The sequence below is a fragment of the Oncorhynchus nerka genome, linkage group LG21 (genome assembly GCF_034236695.1).
Source record: "Oncorhynchus nerka isolate Pitt River linkage group LG21, Oner_Uvic_2.0, whole genome shotgun sequence".
NCBI classification, from domain to species: domain Eukaryota; kingdom Metazoa; phylum Chordata; class Actinopteri; order Salmoniformes; family Salmonidae; genus Oncorhynchus; species Oncorhynchus nerka.
In genome coordinates this window covers 25,288,441-25,308,530 of record NC_088416.1, presented here as the reverse complement: position 1 = coordinate 25,308,530, position 20,090 = coordinate 25,288,441, and the positions used below count along the sequence as shown (strand labels likewise).

General features: G+C 40.1%; 2 protein-coding genes across 3 annotated transcripts in view; one reads left to right on the top strand and one right to left on the bottom strand.

Moving 5' to 3' along the window:
- Positions 1 to 48: 48 nt before the first annotated feature.
- On the bottom strand, positions 49 to 18,750 carry snx8a (sorting nexin 8a). 2 transcript variants are annotated; one of them, XM_065006467.1, is made up of 14 exons: positions 18,662 to 18,750; positions 15,556 to 17,433; positions 10,690 to 10,817; positions 9,867 to 9,996; positions 6,745 to 6,935; positions 6,111 to 6,231; positions 4,329 to 4,465; positions 4,113 to 4,193; positions 3,856 to 4,016; positions 3,478 to 3,607; positions 3,324 to 3,392; positions 2,870 to 3,019; positions 2,213 to 2,362; positions 49 to 2,026 (listed from the first exon to the last, which is right to left on the bottom strand). In XM_065006467.1, the coding sequence occupies exons 2-14, from the start codon at positions 15,575 to 15,577 to the stop codon at positions 1,937 to 1,939; spliced, it is 1,560 nt and encodes a 519-aa protein (XP_064862539.1). In that variant the 5' UTR covers positions 15,578 to 17,433; positions 18,662 to 18,750; the 3' UTR covers positions 49 to 1,936. The 2 variants fall into 2 exon arrangements, with proteins under 2 accessions (XP_064862539.1, XP_029491713.1); XM_029635853.2 differs by lacking the exon at positions 18,662 to 18,750 and adding an exon at positions 17,602 to 17,729.
- The window catches only part of LOC115110310 (protein tweety homolog 3-like), a 74,388-nt gene continuing 72,058 nt past the window's right edge, over positions 17,761 to 20,090 (top strand). The window contains exon 1 of the mRNA XM_029635851.2: positions 17,761 to 18,762. Coding sequence (XP_029491711.1) covers positions 18,637 to 18,762 — 126 coding nt within the window. The 5' untranslated portion in view covers positions 17,761 to 18,636. The remainder of the gene's footprint in view (positions 18,763 to 20,090) is intronic.

The following is a 20,090-nucleotide window of genomic DNA, read 5'->3' as shown; positions in this document are numbered from 1 at the left end:
AGCAGTGCCTTAGACCGCTGTGCCACTCGGGAGCCCAACAATGAGACGGGTATCTGATACTTTTTATTTAACATGAAGTGAGATTCAACATAAAACTGTACAATAGTTCAACGTTTCTGTATCTACATCCTTCACCTAATTCAAATGTTCTTTCTCAAAGATCATAAAGCATTTGTTACTCTAAATTTTTAAGACCTGACAAAAAAATAAGGTTATGACAATATCTCATGTTGACACAATAATAAGAACTTGTGAGGAACCAATGAACAGTTCCACAGAGAAGACACAATACTGCATTGAATAACAAAACGTGTAATATTACTCAGTTCTAATTGGGAGACAACATTTTATTACACAGCCTCATTCCTGTACTTGAATTACATGTAAAAACACATGCAATTTGCACATCCTGCAAGAAGAGGGTGAATTTCGCAAGAACAGGTTACGTAAACCTTAAATTGTGAGTGAATTTTTTTTTTTCATCAGATCAAATAATGAGAAACTTTATCAACATAATCTTATGCTTTAGACATTAAATCAATGTATACTGTTGAATAAGAGGACAATAAATCATTGGGTATATTCTTGAAAAAGATCAATCGGAGAATATTCTTGAATATTGCATACATAGAAAAATATTCCATCTAGTTTTCTCCAAATCTACATTAAGTAAACACTGAACCACCATTATTGCATCTTAATTGAAACAAACATTGCAAACAGGTCAATAGCATTAACACAGAGCACATTTAATTTTTACCTGAAATAAGATATTACAGGATAATTACTACTTAATTGCACTAATGACTATGTGGCATTGTAGCATGTTTCTTTGGTATGTTCACCATTGGTCACGTGGAGTGTTATATCAGCCATAAATCATTCATTAATAGCTTGCTCGGGCTCAGGCGTAGAAACTGAAGCAGCTTTTCACAGTATTGCAACGAAGATTCGATTGAAGCAAGGAATCTGAAGGCCTTTGCCCGAATATCAACACAAGCTAGCAAGCCCAGTTGCACACGTGTGGTCAGTAGGATGATTAATACTTATGTTGCACTTCACAACAAACCATTGAATAGCATGCTGCTACTACATTTACTTTAATACATATTGGTTTGCCTGTCTTTTTTCAGAAATGAGCACATGCCCTGATTAGAATCTTTCTAAACATCTTAAACATGTACACTAGTCATTTTAAACACAAAGGTTATGTTGCCACAACCTGGCTGCGGCAAGGAAACGTATCTTCCCTGTGTGGCAACATCTTCAATCAGCTTAATTAGTGTATTCTTACATGTGTCTGCCTGCAATAAGACACTACATTATACCTCGACATAGGCAAATGATCCTCCAAGAAGTGTAGGTAAGAAGTCCCTCATATGGTAAAGGCATTGAGCTACAAAATAACACAGAAAGGGTCCAGCTTTTCAACAAAATGTTCCCTATATATCAATTATGAAATCCATATTTTCCTCTTCTCATACAGCAAGGCAGCAGTACACATTCTTCAAAGCACTCTTCCACTTCCCAATGAGCTCCTTTGATCAACCTCTGACATCCCTAGTGAGGATGCACGTACGGTATAATATATCTCGAGCTGCAGACAACATCCATTCATTGAAATCAGTGATGTAGTGGTAAAAAAAATAAAAAGTGGGTAAACTGTTCGCCGAGTAGCAGAGAAAAAAAGGTAGTGCTCCCTATACTTCAATGCATTTTTCCACAAAAGGTGGATGAACTGTCCCACAAAGAAAATGAAAAAAAAAGGTGAGTAAACTGCATTTACTCTCCACTAATTTATACTTAAGGCACAGTTTGTAGTGTTTTTCAAGGTTTTATGAAAACAGTTCACCATCAGTCCCTTCTGAGAGTGACTGTCTTCTTGGCTTGCAAAGCAGCATATTCATCGCTTGTTGAGAGAAGGGGACATGGGTGTCTACTTGGGTGTAAGAGGAGGGGATTGCATTTCATCGACACCGAAGAGACACCCAAGCTTCTGCTGGAGATCATTCCACACTGCACCCATCTAGTTATCAAACAAACAAAGTAGTCTGTTACACTGAAAGCATCCTCTGGCCAAAATTCTATAGACGATCATCTTATAATTGTATTATCTATTAAAGATTAGAATCAACACACATCAACCTAATGAACTGTGTGCTCCACTACTTCAACTCCATCCTGACACTGTATATTTCCAGGTGAGTCTCACCTCTTGGTGACCTTGGACCTGTGAGTTGACGAAGGCTCCCAGGATGTGAGAGGTGATGGGCAGGTATGTGAAGATGAGCTGAGTCTCCTGGTGAAGGCAGAACAGGGAGAAGTAGTTCCGCAGTTCCATGGTCTGAATGGCGTTCTCCTGCTGTTGGGGGAGGATACAAACCATTACTTCACAAACCACAACCATATGATGGTTATCAAAAGGAACAACCTCATTGATCATAAGACCATGCTGTCATGGCCTTGTCTGTAGGAGTCAGTGTTGAAAGACATGACATATGAGATCCATTCTAAAGGCTGAAATGCCCAACTGTCAAATGCAATATCTTCCTAAGACGGTTTAGTATGAGAAATGCTGTAGGACCTACAAGGATATCAATCCTTATACCAGGGTATCAATCAACTCCCAAATGATGGCATCTAGGAAAATGCTGTTCCCTCCTTCCTCTCAATGTCAGAGAGGACACAGTCTCTCCGAGGGAGGGTGGGTTGGCCTGTGATGACATTATTTCATCTTCATTACCCTGACAACAGTGTTGATTTGACGTGTGACAACCCTGAGTAAATGAGGAAAGAAGAGCGCTTTTCAAGCACACAGAGAGAGAGAGGGGGGGGGGGGTGAGGAGATAGAATGAATGAGAAAGAGAACCTGCACAATGCGAGACTCCAGTTGCTCCACTGACACCTGCTCTTTGGGCTGCACTGTGGCACTCATCATCTGCCTCTTCATCATACCGTACTTCTGCAGCGCTCTCTGGTGCTCGTGCAATACTCCCTTCTCATGCCGCTCACACAGATCCTATGGGACACAACCACACGGTAAAAAATAACTACCCTATTTTTACATTATAGTATTTAGCAGACACTTGTCCAGAACCACTTACAGTAAGTGGTACTTATTTGTACTGGTCCCACGTGGGAAACCCACAACCCTGGCGTTGCAAGCACCAAGTGAGCCACACGGGTCAAAGATATATTGTTAACACTCGAAATGAAGTTGCTGTTATACCAGTGTAGTGCATTTGTAATAACACTAGTAACATTGCATTAACTTGATACAGAGTTCTTCAGTAAATAGATTTTTTTACATTTCTCAAACTCACTCTGTATGATTGCAGCAAATCCAAGAATAGATTCAGTTTTTCCACGACATCATCCTCTTCTCTCCTCCCCTTAAGATATCAATGAATAAATGATTATGAGTTTGGCAATACCACAGGAGAGCAGGTGGTACGTATATAGTGAGCTGGATTGTACCTGCTGAGCACCTTTGTCGGCTAGCAGAGCAAACTCCACGGAAAGGCCTTTCAGAGACTGACGGAGAATGCCCCAGGTGCTTTGGGATGAGGCCAGAGAGGGAATGGGTGAACCATCAGAGCCCAGTGTACTGCAACAGAAAGCATAACTAGAGAAGCTGGACCAGTACGGTGTCTTGGCTTACAAAAACGATTTGAAGTGAAAACCCTGAAAAGGAAAAGAAAAACAAATCCTTTACAATTGCCAACATATTCTTCCCCAAAACTGTTGTATGGGTGGGGTAGCTAGCATAATACGTTTCCTTGGGCTAAAACACTTGTGTAGAGAGGGGCGATAGAGAAAGAGAGTTTTATGCCCTGTAAATGCTGAGTTCTGTACCTGAGCTCCCTTCCAAACATTAGCAAATCAGTGGCGTTTTCCTTGGAGCGCTCGGCCATCTTCTCTGCCCGGTCCCGCAGCTTGTGAAAGCTGTTGTGGATATTCCTGATCAGTTCCCTGCTTGATGAAAACTGGGCCTGGATATCAGCTGGGAGATAATCCTACAGCACAGATGTACCAAGACTCACACTGCTGCATCTCAGTAGGATTTCAAATAGTCATTTGATGTACCATTTCATAATAGAAACAATACAAACCTTTGCCAGAGTCGCCATTGTATTAGTCATGAATTCATCTCCCACTTTCTTGCAAGCATCACGCATTTTCACCTGAACGTCCTGAGAGTAAGCGAGAGAGTAAAGTTGTGTGAGCAGTACAGTCATTATCCATGGCAAGCCAAAGAACAACGTGATCTTGGCGTAGACGACTAGCAGAGATGGAGAAAGGTGGTCTTTTCAGTAGCAGAGACGTACCGAGCCGTTGAAGGTGAGAAAGGTCTTGACCAGTTCGTCCTCGGAGAAGAAGGGGTGTCGTGCCACTAGGTTGATGAACCGGCCCAGAGCACGCCGCCTTCCCTCTATAAAGTCCCTCTCAGACATGGAGGTCAGGACTGTAGACAGAGGTCAGTTAAAGAGCCAGCATATTCAGTTGTTCTGCTTCCGTAAAACAGAAGAGATCATACCATTTTATGTAATACAGTCAGGGTTGGCCCTTGAACTAACTAATCAACCTGGATTACTTATATAATATTTTAAAAGTAATTGGATTACTTACATTCTTAAAAACAGCTAATTACTTTTGGGATTACTTTATCTATCTATACTTCGGCTTGATAAAACTTTGACATCATTGCTGTCATTTAGCGCACCATCAGCACTTCTCACATGCTCTCAGAGATTATATTATTCTGCTGATTGCCCATTAAGGGTGGATGGCTTCTTTTGTGGTTGAATGAATTGGTAAAGCTTCCAAAACATTGACACCTGGCTCACTGGCCAATGCAAATCATCTGGACTACAGAGTTCCTGCTTGCTGCTTGGAAGCAGTGCAGTTTTAATCTCTCTTTCCTTCGTGAAATGCTTTTAGAATGCACAATATATCAAAATGTAGGCCTAATCATGGGGAAAACACTACTGAATGCAACCAATGTGGTTACTGTTTAAGAGAAAAGGGTCTAAGCTTTCTGGTCTGAAATTGTGTTTTAATATCCAACAAAGGGCACTCACGTTGAGCATTAAAGGTAGGTGCATAGGCATATATATTAAATGTACTGTTAGATATACATTTCACAGCTAACTATCAGTAATAGGCTATATTTTGAGTTAGAAATCTAGCTAACCACTTCCTCATCTGGTGAATTAGCCCCAAATAAATTAGCCTCAAAATATAAATTAGTGCCCAAAAAGATGTCGACAAATGAATATCTGTTGATCAAAAAATATATAACAATTCTGTAAGCTTATTTTCATAGTAAAATAATAACAATTGCCTAGTTGCCAAACCCCAAGTCAATGACAATCACCGGTTTAGGTTGCAATTCAAAATAGCTGGAATCATGCAGTTGTACTTGAACATGATGTTAGAATAAACCATGTATTTCTTGAATCATACCGTGTTAGTAGTCTAGTACACCTCTGAATAAAAATGTTGAATTACTTTATAAGATGATAAGGCTACCATTTTTTTTCTATTGCGTGACCCCACAGCAATTGTGTTGTAACCAATTCATGGGCTGGTGCCAACAAGTGAAAATGCTAGTATGGAGCCCTGTGATTATGCTCTTACACATAGAACATAACATGAATTATAGAATCTTTAGGGTCTCAACCCATTTGGAAATAATAATGTTACTAAATGAAAAAATTCTATATTAAATCAACATTTTTAAGCATTTTCACATATGTCTGAGTGCTAGAAGTTAAAGTAATGCAAAAGTAATCCAAATGTAATCAGATACTTATTTGGAGTAATCCAAAAGATTATTTATCATGTAACTGTAATCAGTAACGGATGACATTTTTCAAGTTATCCGCCCAACCCTGAATAAAGTAATAACATTGGTATCTAATAATGGTAATATAAAGACAGAGTTCATGTCTGGATGTGAGAACACGGGTGAAGTTGGATTAATACAATTGGAGTTCCTCTGGATCTGCGGGACCCCAGCTCTGATGCAGAGTGGAACACTTATTTACAGATCAAAGCCTCACTCTCCTTCTAATAATCAAACGTTCTGACTGACATCCTCCATATACCTCCTTTCAGCATTCTCTTAGGCGGCAACGCAGGCACCATTCTGTAGGCAAACCTCTGCAGCAAGAGCTCATGGAAGACATCGAAATCACTGTACCGCCGGTAAACAGATATCTTAAAATGCTGAAAAGGTTCAAACAAATATTACATCTGTGAATAACCGAGATGTGCAAAATAACAATGCTTTGGGGTTGTGAATTCAACAAATATATTGACAATGGATGTGTTTGTCATGTGTTGGCTTTAGTTCATACTAATTGTGAATGCTCACGGCACAGAAACAACACCAGCTCTGTTCAGCTTAGGCATCCAGTGTAAATGATGCAATGTACTGTATGTATACATTCATTCTTAGATGGACAAGCATTAAAGCCCCTCGTTTCACCAAGCCAAAAATGCAGAAATAATTGAGAAGCCAGGAATAGAGACAGAGGGAATTACAGAATTTTTGGAGTTATGATCAAAATTCCTAGTAATAAATGTTGCTTGTAATGCACAAAAGTGACCTATTTGAAGTAAAAAGGTAAATGCATGGTAAAGTATGTGCCTTACCTTTCCTATTAATAACTTCCTTGACTGTTCATCTAACAAAGCCCATTTATGTTACAATCATATGTAATTAAATGCAGCCTTCACCTGGCTGGTGATCTGGTACTCCACGTGTTTGAGGAACAGACCCTTCTTTTCAGGAATTAGCTCCACCTGGACTGTATCTCTGGCAAGCAGCTTGCCCAGGGTCTGGGGCACCGTGAGGGGGCTCTCCTGAGTTGGCTGCATCCTCAGAGTCTGGAGGTCCTTGAACTCACCAAGTTGGGGCTTAGGGAACTCTGTCAAACAAACACCAAGTCAAACATGAGATAACAATGCTCTCATCGACTCATTTATCTAGAAGGCAATCAGCACATCTATGCTCACAGACAAAGTGTAAACATCCATCTCTATTGAACTAATAGACATCATTTATAATTTCCTGTAGTGCAGGTTTGAATATAAAACATTTTCCTACACACATCCATGTTGTGTGGGAAAAGCAATCATGTCCCAGTGTACATTTGACATTTCACCTCCCTTAGTGGCCCTCTGATCCTTCAGACATTTGAATTCTCCCATTCACATTTTTTTGCCTACTTTTATTTAATCAAGTGAGCCCAATTGAGACCAGTGTCTCATTTGCAATGGTGCCCTGAGGACAAAAACGGCATCAATACAACAAAATATAAAAAATAAACTACAATTCAGCTATAAATACATTATAACAAGTTATAATAGTCAATTGAAACAATTGCACACTTCCGTGAACTCATTTACCAACAGAGTTTAAAACTGCCCTATCGACACCAGGGAATCCAGGTGGAAATTGATCGTAAGGTATTCCAGAACTGTGGTGCGTTAAAACGAAAGGCAAATTTACCAAACTTGGTGGAGACAACCAGGACCTCAAGAGTTAAGAAAACCTCGGAGCGGGATTGGTATCTCATATTGAAATATTTCAACAGGGAAGTGAGGCATATTGGAATCTTGTGGAGCAGAGCTTTGTAAACAAGGAGTAATAAAATAATCTACAGGATTTTAGTGAGGTCCAGCCAACCTTCTGATACATGATGCAGTGATGAGTACTAAAACTGTCAGTGAAGTGCACTACGGTAGATGGCTTCCAACAGTTTAAGAGTAGTGGCTTGCTGCAGTCTGGTAAAAGTATTTTCCCCCTTTCAGATTTTGCCATTTGTTTTGCATATTTTTTGATACTGAATGTTATCAGATCTTCACCCAAAACCTAATATTAGATCAAGGGAACCTGAGTTTACAAATAACATTTTTTTTAAACTTATTTAAATGAATTGCCCCGTACACTCAATAACTGGTTGTGCCACCTTCAGCTGCAATGACTGCAACCAAATGCTTCCTGTAGTTGTGGATCAGTATCTCACATCGCCTGAGGCAGCAAAGCATCCCCAAACCATCACCATGCTTGACTGTTGTCATGAGGTTCTTACTGTGGAATGCAGACTCTTGGAAGAACGTTCTATGATTGATTCAAACGTATAACTTTTTGGATGACATGGGTCCCATTATGCCTGACGAAAACCAAATGCTGCATTCCACAGTAAGAACCTCATTACCAACAGACAAGCATGGTGGTGGTAGTGTGATGGTTTGCCTCAGGGCCTGGACGACTTGTCTTAATAGAAGGAACCATGAATTCTGCATCAGATAATTCTACAGGAGAATGTTAGGCCATCCGTCTGTGAGCTGAAGCTGAAGCACAGCTGGGTCGTGCAGCAAGACAATGATCAAAAACACACATTCAAGTCTACATGAAAATGGCTAAGAAGCAATACATTTGAGGTTTTGGAATGGCCTAGTCAAAGTCCAGACCTCATCCCAATTGAGATGTTGAGGCAGGACTTGAAACAAGCAGCTCATGCTTGAAAAACCCACAGATGTTGCGGAGTTTTAACAGTTCATGAAAGAGTGGTACAAAATTCCTCCACATTGACGTGAGACTGATAAACAACTACAGGAAGTGTTTAGTTTGAGTCATTGCAGCTAAAGGTGGCACAACCAGTTATTGAGTGTAAGTTGGCAACTACTTTTTCACACAGGAGCATTGGGTGTGGCATAACTTTATTTATGAAATAAATGTATTAAGTATGTAATTGTTGTGTTATTTGCTCACTCAGTTTCCCTTTATTTAATATTAGGATTTGGTTGAAGATCTGATAACATTCATTATCAAAAATATGCAAAAGTAGAAACAATTAGAAAGGGGGCAAATACTTTTTCACGGCACTGTATATAAATAGTAAAGAGCACAGGTCCCAATACCAACCCCTGCGGTACACCTTTTGTAATTTTGAGGAAACTAGACTTGACACCATTAGAAAGCTCACATAACTCTCTCTAAACTCAAATGTCTCTTAAGTCTTTCAAACAATTATGATGGTGTGATTCATGTGATCCTGAATTTAACCCTCCTTGACATTCCACAGAGATATGAGTTAATCGTCCTCCTACAACAACCAGGAAACCAGCTCTACCATAGCTCAGCAGAGGAAATGTGACATCAGTTTCACAGAAAGCAGTCAGCTGCCATATTGGCAGCACTGAAATAACACAGAGGGCCCTAAATAATCATATGAGCTTTGGAACAGAGCTCTAACTCAGGGCTGTGTTTGGAGTAATGGCTACCTCTGAAAAACCAAAGACGACGACTCCTCTCCAACTTAATGGTACTGTACACTTTAACACTCATGCTTTTCTTCACAAAAACCTAGCCACAGAATGTGAAAGTAAACTGATTCATATAATCAAGAAAAACAAGTGTACTTAAGAGAGAGGGAAGAGTTCTTCCTGGAACTTTCATTATGATTTTCACAGAACTGTTCCAGAGGAAAAAAGGGCAGGGAAAGGTTGTGTGTCTTTTACAGAGACATGGGAAGGGAGCTGGTGTATTCCCGGACGCAATGCCCAGAGGTTAGAGGAAACCGGCCAACAAATACAACACACTCTGATAAAACTAGGACCAGCTTTTTAGCACAGCACACCTGCTTGTTTTGTGTGCAAATGCAATGTGTACTTTAGCTTGTCACATGCATATTCAACTTCACACAATATATAGCGAAGTGAACTTTCTCACACAAGCTGTTCATAGGGGTCACAAAGGTTTTTGACCTTAGATACTTAACAGTCAAGCCACTGATTAAGCTGCACATTTACTGCGGTGTTCTTACTTGAAAACAACTCGTTAAAAGGCTTACCTTGTATGCAGTTCTCTAAGAGTTTTGGGCTTGGTTGCTTTCCTTGCTGAGCAAGGGCGATCAACGCCAGTGCTTTATATAGGGACAACTTGCTTAAGAATCCATCAGTGTAGTCAACATGCTCAGCAATCTGAAAAAGACAGGACATTACAGGACTCTCTTAACAGGTCATTGCTCAATCCAAGGCCTAATTTCAGCAGTGGTTGACAAGAAAATGCAGAGAACACTTTAGTAATGATATAATACAGTAAGAAACATCAAACTGAACCATGAGGTCTAAGCTGAAATACACATTATCCATGGAAACGCTTCATTGATGTAACACGTTGTATTTTTCATGTCCCATGTGCTCTTGAATAATAACTTTTAAATGCCATCCCCTCAAATACCATCACTTTTGAGTAAGCTTTACTGAAGCAAATACCACTAATTAAATGGCAGCAAGGAGATAGTTTGCAGGAACCACCCTTTCTAATAACTGGTGCTGGAACTAGTATTGTAATTACCCCCTTAGTACTTAGTGGTAAAACAAATATAGGCTTGAGAGGGTCTTTGAATAGTTTGTATCAAAGAGCGCTAGATGTTTTTCAAGTCTTTTCTGTTAAGTGTCTACTTCCTATTCTGCAGAATTTCTTCCAAGAAGGGAAGAGGATAGAAAACCCATAGGTCTAATACATAACAAACCAGCCTGTGCTTCTGTTTCATAACAACAAAAACTTGAGCCTAAAAAAAACCCCACAAACAGCCAGAACTTCCTTTCCACATTTGGCAGGCATTCTAGATCATAGATGTGACAACAAGTAAAGAACAAGTTGGTGTTCACCTGGCCCTGCACAGCAGTGGGAAGATCTGTTCTGCTGAGCAACCTCTGGAAGACCTCCACCTGCACGCGTTCCTCTATCTTACTCCGGATGGCCTCATACACCTCCCTGTAGTATGGAGGCACTGATCCTGAGAGAGGAGGTGCACAAACCATTAGGCATGGATTTATGTGGATGAAGACATTTCTATTAGATTGCATGATTTGTGGTTAAACATCATGGCAAAACCTGTTTCATTTAACCGAAACAAATCAAATGTATTGGTCGCGTACACATATTTTGCAAATGTTATCGCAGGTTTCTAGCTCCAACAGTGCAGTAATACCTAACAATACAGAAACACACAAACTCCAAAAGAAATATCAGAATGAGCAATGTCAGAGTGCGGATACATAGATATTTTACACAGTGTACAAAACATTAAGAACACCTGCTCTATCCATGACAGACTGACCAGGTGAATCCGTGTGAAATCTATGATCCCTTATTGATGTCACTTGTTAAATCCACTTAAAACCAGTGTCGATGAAGGGGAGGAGACAGGTTAAAGAAGGATTTCCAAGCCTTGAGACAATTGAGATATGGATTGTGTGCGTGTGCCATTCAGAGGGTGAATGAGCAAGACAAAAGAGTTAAGTGGCTTTGAACAGGGTATGGTAGTAGGTGTCAGGCACACCGGTTTGTGTCAAGAACTGCAACGCTACTGGGTTTTTCACACTGAACCGTTTGTGTGTGTATCAAGAATGGTCCACCACCCAAAGGACATCCAGTCAACTTGACACAACTATGTGAAGCATTGGAGTCAAGAAGGGCCAGCATCCCTTTCGAGACCTTTTAGCGTCCATTCCCCATCAAATTGAGGCTGTTCTGACGGCAAAATTGGAGGGGGGGAGGGGGAGAGAGTTCAACTCAATATTAGGAAAATGTGTTTCTAATGTTTGGTATACTCAGTGTATATGCATATAATGGTTGTGAAAATATGGACAGTATATAAATATAAAAGGTGTGTACAGCAGTAGTTATATAGGATAAGCCTTGACTAGGATAGAGTATATACATACAAAGTGGGTAAAACAGTATGTAAATATAATCAAAGTGGCCAGTGTTCAATGACTATGTACACAGGGCAGCAGTCTCTAAGGTGCAGGTAGGGCTGAATTCAGGGCTTGTAAAATTATACCTAGGCTAAAAATAAGCCTTCAGCATAAGAGTCACTAATTATAATTATTTTATCAAAATAGATTAACCTGCATTTTTGCAAAAAAAATCACTGATCTGGCCTTCAAATCAGTCTACAAAAATGACCTTTTTGTTATAATATAATTTTTTACCATAACCATGCACATCCACTAATAATGACCAACTTCTGGTAACAGGCATTATAGAAAATTAAAGGTGTAAAATGTAACTTTTTGGGCGACCAAGCATATTCACATAGAAATGTGTGTTATAGATCTGCCATTCTCACTGAAAGCAAGTCTAAGAAGCTGTAGATCTGTTTTATTTGTGCTATTTCTATGCTTCCTGTACTTAAGTTTTGTTTTTGTGTTTTTTACTTTAGTTTTGTACATCAGCTTCAAACAGCTGAAAATACTATATTTTTCTAATGGAAAATATATTTCACAGTGGTTTAGATGATACAATGATGCTCTACACTATATTTGCTTGTTTTGTCACAAACTGAAATTAGGCAAACTATTCACATTTTAGTAACCAGGAAATGGCGGAGCGATTTCTGCATAGTGCATCTTTAACATAGATTTCAAACAATCTCAAGCACAAGCCCACCTGCTAGTGAGTAGCCAGCTAATCTATATATTTAAAGTCTAGCTAACTTGGATGTACAGTGCATTTTGTTGTGTTACAGCCTTAATTTAACATGTATTAAATTGAGATTTTGTGTCACTTGTCCACACACACACACAGAACCCATCATGTTAAGGGTATGCTTGTCATCAGCAAGGACAAGGGAGTTTCTTAGGATAATAGAAAACACAATATAGCTACAGTAAGCACAGGCAAAATCCTAGAGGAAAACCTGGTTCAGTCTGCTTTCCAACAGCAAAGCAATGTTGCAACAAAAAGAATCCTTGCGACATGTGTCATGGAAACGGCAGATATAGGAGAAACTTTCTCAAGATCGACAACATTTTTTTGTTCAACGGGTGGATTTTTATTTTGTTCAACTTTCTGTATTTTGACAAATGATGATTGAAACTGTGTTTTTAGAATAAATGATGATTTCCTAATCATTTTGAAGGTAAACAGGGCATGTGATGTCACTGCATAATTATAAAGCTCAACTCCAGGTTTAATTCTAAATGCCTATTTCTTCCACAAAAAAAAAAAATATTATGTTTCTTTGCAGAACAAGGATTGTCCTGACTTTCAAGAATGCATGAATTGCTTCGCCTTGCTTGTCTGGTTGGCAAGTTTCACCATTAAATTCTTTCAGGTCTACAGGGGTGCAAGTTTTACCATGGCACCGACTAAAGCGATACGCTGGCACATGTGACTTATTAGAATATGGCAAATATGAGTAAATGATTGCATTCTACAGATGTTGGCTTTTGTGGGCTACCTGAGACATGCAACAGATCGGTGGGAGGGCATACAGGTTGTCGCCAAAAATTTGCTTAAATGGGTAATGGAAACACTTCATCCACTACATTTTTACATCGACACTGTCATTTTTGTTTGTGTGTGATGTCATTACGTCCATGTGTTTTTATTGAAACGAGACAGTTCAATGGAAACGCACTCTAGCAGGTAATTGTCACATATATTTTCTAAATGTTGACCAAAAAAAATAATCACTGGACAAGTTAATGGAAACATTGCTAGTGAATGTTCCTGAGTGGCTTAGTTACAGTTTTGACAATTTAAATTGGCTTGAAAACCTATGCCAAGAAAATGGCTATCTAGCAATGATCAACAACCAACTTTACTGAGCTTGAAGAATTTTTTCAAGAATAATGTGAAAATATTGTACAATCCAGGTGTGCTCTTAGATACTTACCCAGAAAGACTCACAGCTGTAATCGCTGCCAAAGGTGATTCTCACATGTAATTGTGTCAGGGGGTTGAATACTTTTAATCAAGATATATTAGTGTTTTATTTTATAAATAAATTCTTCTTCCACTTTGACAGAGTATTTTGTGTAGATCGTTGACAATTAAATGCATTTTAATCCCACCTTGTAACACAACAAATTGTGAAAAAAAGTCAAGGGGTGTGAATACTTTCTGAAGGCACTGTACATACAGGTAACTGTCAAAATAAAGGAAATGCCAACATAAAGTGTCTTAATAGGGTGCTGGGGCACCACGATCCAGGCCAGCTTTAGTGCACCTTGGCTTAGATTCTACAAGCGTCTGGAACTCTACTGGAGGAATGCGACAGACACCATTCGTTTGCAAGAAATTCCATTTGATATTTTGTTGATGGTGGTGGAAAACACCGTCTCAGACACCACTCCAGAATCTCCCATAAGTGTACAATTGTTCAACCATGGCATATGGTTTACATCGTTTTCATGCTCATCAAACCAATCAGTGGCCACCCGTGCCCTGTGGGATAGGGGCATTGTAATCCATAGCATAGCCACGGTAGCCAAAATAATGGCCTGCCCAGCATTGTTATACATGACCCTAAGCATGATAGGATGTTAATTGCCTAATTAACTCAGGAACCACCTGCTTTCAATATACTTTGTATCCCTCATTTCCATTATTCTGGCAGTTACAAGTATGGGCAAACCAGTTAAAATAATCTATTTATGTATTTTGGCAAACATGTTTACAAAGTAAACTTAATCATATGCCATTTTCATAATGAAAGAAAATAAAAAATAAACTAGCGACAATTTTCCTATGGTAGTGTGGGTAACGTTACCAACTAAATTTCCACTCCTGTCATTTGCCAAGACGCTGGTAAAAAAAAAAAAAAAAAAAGCTAAACGTAATCCTCTGCTCTCCCCACACCCAATGTTATGTTTACAATGACATGTATTACGTCAGAATACCCCATGTTAGAATGTTTCTAATCAAATGTATGAATTAAATGAATGTTTTTCTATCAGTCTAATTTGCATAAATATTGTGATTGGATGATAGCTGTGAGGGTTATCGAATCAGGATGAAATATTAACGATAGAATGTTCACATGAAGATTTCCTAAAGTCTCTTAGGCAAATGACAGGAGGCAAGTAGTGGAATATAATAGCTAAACAGAAGACAACCAGGCTAGTCTTATGCTATGGAACGTTGAATTCGTGATTTGGACAGGTCATAGAAATATAATCTAGATTGTAAATCTATGGGACAGGTAACATCCACAACAGATGAGAACATGACAATGAGCAGACCAATGCAAGAGTACAGCAGCCTAGCCTACTGTATAAAATACTCCTACAGTTATCTGTCAAATCACCCATAATTACACCTATCTTGTGTTCTTGTCTATTACGGTTCTGTACTTCTATGTATTTGTAGGTTTTATGTGAACCCCAGGAAGAGTAGCTGCTGCATGTGCAGTAGCTAATAGGGATCCTAATAAATTAAACACCCTTGCTAAACGTGTAATCTAATGCTCAGATGAGTAGCCTGTATTTTACAATTCGCAGTAAACCAACTATATTACTGTTTATGTTAAAGTTGACAGGTTTTGTAGTTACATCACGAATCGTAGGCTACACTATTTAGCTCTAAACACTTCACACCGCGTTCTCTGAATTCAATCACAAACATAACCCCCCCTAAAAAACATTATTTCCCCTGTCGCCACGTAGAACGTTTACAAAAAGTCGAAAACACATTCTTAATTACAACATAAAGATGTGGAACATAACATGTATTTAGCAAATTACCTTCATTGAGCTCGCCTGCCATAGTTCAGATTGTCATGTGAGCACGACAGCACCTCCATGTGATTTCCTGATGAAAAAAACCCCCGAAGAATGAACTTTTCTTAAAGTTGTAGTGAACTTTGGACATTTTCCTGGCACCAAACAAGACCTGGATTACTGCAAACTGGATATTAGGAATCCAGAACATAGGAGCATAGGTGAACAAGTGTTATTGTATATGGATCCTCCCCCACAAAGGGTTGAAAAATCTCAAATATGCCTATGCCCTCGAAAAAATTGTTTTCCCACTCTCAGTCCAATTTTGGAAACCGAACAATTATGATATAGCCTAACCGCAGTGGTGTAAAGTACTTGATAAAAAATACTTTTTAGTACTACTTAAGTAGTTCTTTACTGTACTATTTATATTGTTGACTACTTTTACTTCACTACATTCCGAAATAAAATTGGGTACTTTTTACTCCATACATTTTCCCTGACAGCCAAAAGTACTAGTTACAATTTGAATGCTTAGCAGTACAGGAAAAAGGTCAAATTCACACACTTATCAAGAGAAAGTCCCTGGTCATCTCTACTGCCTCGGATCTGGTGGACTCACTAAACATAATTGCTTCCTTTGTAAATTATGTCTGAGTGTTGGAGCGTGCCCCTGGCTGTCAAAAAAAGTAATAAAAAAGGAAATTGTGCCATCTGGTTTGCTAAATATAAGGAATTTCAAATCAAATCCAAATCAAATGTATTTATATAGCCCTTCGTACATCAGCTGATATCTCAAAGTGCTGTACAGAAACCCAGCCTAAAACCCCAAACAGCAAGCAATGCAGGTGTTGAAGCACGTTGGCTAGGAAAAACTCCCTAGAAAGGCCAAAACCTAGGAAGAAACCTAGAGAAGAACCAGGCTATGAGGGGTGACCAGTCCTCTTCTGGCTGTGCCGGGTGGAGATTATAACAGAACATGGCCAAGATGTTCAAATGTTCATGAATGACCAGCATGGACAAATAATAGGTCTGTGACAGGTAGCACGTCCGGTGAACAGGTCAGGATTCCATAGCCGCAGGCAGAACAGTTCAAACTGGAGTAGCAGCACGGCCAGGTGGACTGGGGACAGCAAGGAGTCATCATGCCAGGTAGTTCTGAGGCATGGTCCTAGGGCTCAGGTCCTCCGACAGAGAGAAAGAAAGAGATAATTAGAGAGAGCATACTTAAATTCACACAGGACACCGGATAAGACAGGAGAAGTACTCCAGATATAACAAACTGACCCTAGCCCCCCGACACATAAACTACTGCAGCATAAATACTGGAGGCTGAGACAGGAGGGGTCAGGAGACACTGTGGCCCCATCTGATGATACCCCCGGACAGGGCCAAACACGAAGGATATAACCCCACCCACTTTGCCAAAGCACAGCCCCCACACCACTAGAGGGATATCTTCAACCACCAATTTACCATCCTGAGACAAGGCCGAGTATAGCCCACAAAGATCTCCGCCACGGCACAACCCAAGGGGGGGGGGCGCCAACCCAGACAGGAAGATCACATCAGTGACTTTTACTTTTACTTTGTACTTTTACTCAAGTAGTATTTTACTGGGTTACATTCACTTTTACTTGAGCCATTTTATATTAAGGTAGCTTTACTTTTACAATCGAGGACTTTTTCCACCTCTGCCTAACCATAACTTGATTTGAAAAACAAACTAGCCAAATAAATCAAAGAACATCTCTTTGAGGACTAGTGCACCAAATATGTTTATTGGATATTGATATACAAATGTGTATATGATTATATTATAACCAATTTTAACTTGTTGTTCGTTCAATGGGTTCAGAAGGTCTACAGGTTTGAAGGGTGATTTGTCTCCTCCAATAGATCCTGAAGGAGAGAAAAAACAGTCAAGTAACAGTCAAGGACCCTACATTGATAACTACAAACATGTTGTTATTGTACAGTGTGTGTGTCATAATGATTTCCTGGATAGAGCCCAATAGTTTGTTCATTTATCCCTTTACTAAGCAGGTCGACTCGACAACTCGCTCTTACTCAAAATATGCCTGGGTGTGTGCAGCTTCACCATCTTGCCACCAGAGGCCACTAAGACACAAATAATTTGCAACGAGATAGCGGCGCTGCGTAAGGAGTGGGGTTGTTGTGGGTGCGAGCAGGACTGCAATCTGCATCGGATGGTGTGGAGGTTGCAGCGTCGTAGTCCCCTGAACACTTCACCGGATTGTTGTTCATCTTTAGTGAATGAACAGGAATAGTTTACTTTAAACAATTTAGCAATACAGTAAAAGACTTGGTAGTCATCAAAGCATTAAGGAAAATTGAAGAAAAGACAAAGGGCGCAAATTGAACTGGAGCAACCACGGATATATCCGCTAAACTCGTTAGCAAGCCAACTAGCCCGCTGCTAACTTGATACATTGGAACACGAGTAACAATCAACTGGCTATGACTGATAACAAGGAAAGGACAGTCAAATTGTAATCCAGAATGAATTATTGAGAATCAAATCAAATGTTTTAGCTACGCATTTATTATTACGAAAGTATTTGAATGGATTGGATGCGTTCTGTAGAATTGCTCAACAACAATAGTTAGCCGGCTAGCTAGCTAAGGTTACTTGCATGTTGAGTTGGGAAGCTATCCCGTTAGCCAAATAAAACGTTACGTCATCTGTACAGTAGTTAATAACTAGACGGTCAGGCAACTACAAGGTAGATGGACTGTCATCTGCGTGGGGGTGTTCGTGAAGTTAACGTCAGTTGACTGGGCAGCCCATTATTCCTCCTTCGGCTTTTTTCGACACAGTTTAGTATTACACATGACAGAAGTGAACATGGGAGTGTTATAGGACAATGGATATAGTTAAGTGACAACCGATATCTCTGGTACAGTTTAACGGTGGACCACAATGCATTAGGTCTGACGTTCTGCTTTCGGACATAGGACTCTCTCTGGTTTTGCTGAACCGCTTGCTAACAAGAACTTTATGACGCGGGCTCAGTCCATTATTTCATTTTTGACTGACCACACAGGTCACCGTTTCCCTAAAGCGTCCACAGCCCTCATACCATGGCAGCGGTTGTCAACTACTCACCGCCGTGGTGGGTCAACCTGCTACACCGACTCCCTCATTTCAACCTTCAATTCGAACAAACAAGCAGCGATTTTCGCCCGGAGGACTCGTCCTATCAACAGGTAACTTTATGACATACACTTACTTGAACTGTGCCTTGTGAATCAGAAACCATAAATGGCTGTCAAACATTATACGTTTGTAAACAAGGGAGTTGCCAGTGGGTTGCTGGTGTTTGAGGTATGATAATATTCTGGGGTGATGCAATTGATTGAAGATTTTGGGACAGGCATCAGCACAGACCAATGCAATGTTATACCCCTGTGCACTGACAATGCAATGTTATACCCCCATGCACTGGCAATGCAATGTTATACCCCTGTGCACTGGCAATGCAATGTTATACCCCCATGCACTGGCAATGCAATGTTATACCCCTGTGCACTGACAATGCAATGTTATACCCCCTGTGCACTGGCAATGCAATGTTATACCCCTGTGCACTGGCAATGCAATGTTATACCCCTGTGCACTGACAATGCAATGTTATACCCCGTGCACTGACAATGCAATGTTATACCCCTGTGCACTGACAATGCAATGTTTATACTGACCAATGTGCACTGACAATGCAATGTTATACCCCTGTGCACTGACAATGCAATGTTATACCCCCGTGCACTGACAATGCAATGTTATACCCCCGTGCACTGACAATGCAATGTTATACCCCCGTGCACTGACAATGCAATGTTATACCCCCGTGCACTGACAATGCAATGTTATACCCCCGTGCATTGACAATGCAATGTTATACCCCCGTGCACTGGCAATGCAATGTTATACCCCTGTGCATTGACAATGCAATGTTATACCCCCGTGCACTGGCAATGCAATGTTATACCCCTGTGCACTGGCAATGCCTATTAAACTTGTTTGGTGCAGAGCCTTTGTAAGAGTACTTAAGACTCCTTATTAACTGTGGTTCCCTAGGCGGTGTACAGTACATAGACCTAGATCCTACTGAGACTGGGGGTGACGGATAACTACTCTTGCAGGCTATATTTCTCAAACTGTTATCATGTTGAGTTCCCATTGCAGAAACAGCCACTGTTACCTTCTGACAAGACATGACATGTATGGATTCCAGGGATGGGTGGAGATGGACTAAAGACAGTGGTCTTTAAATCGAGTCATAACAGGGATTCCATATGTCATAAATTGCCACATAATCATAGCTATTCATCTAGGCCTGTTTTCCGGTTCTCCTAATTAAGTGTGTGTGAGGGGCAGCATAATGCCCATTTACTGTGTGGCCGTTATGGCTTTGGCCTGTGCAACAGCAAACAGAAACTATGGACATTTTTAAGTTCGCTAATCACAGGAGATGGGGATTTCCAAAATGAGCTTGTCTACTTCCAAAGTGTATGGAGGAGGACAGGATTAACAG

Excerpts from the sequence above, each read along its gene's own strand:
- snx8a (XM_065006467.1), bottom strand. The coding sequence starts at position 15,577 with ATGGCAGGCGAGCTCAATGAAG. Across the intron at positions 6,936-9,866 it reads CTTAGAGAACTGCATACAAG|AGTTCCCTAAGCCCCAACTT; the intron begins GTAAGCCTTTTA and ends TTTGTTTGACAG. Across the intron at positions 4,194-4,328 it reads TTCTCACCTTCAACGGCTCG|GACGTTCAGGTGAAAATGCG; the intron begins GTACGTCTCTGC and ends GCTTACTCTCAG.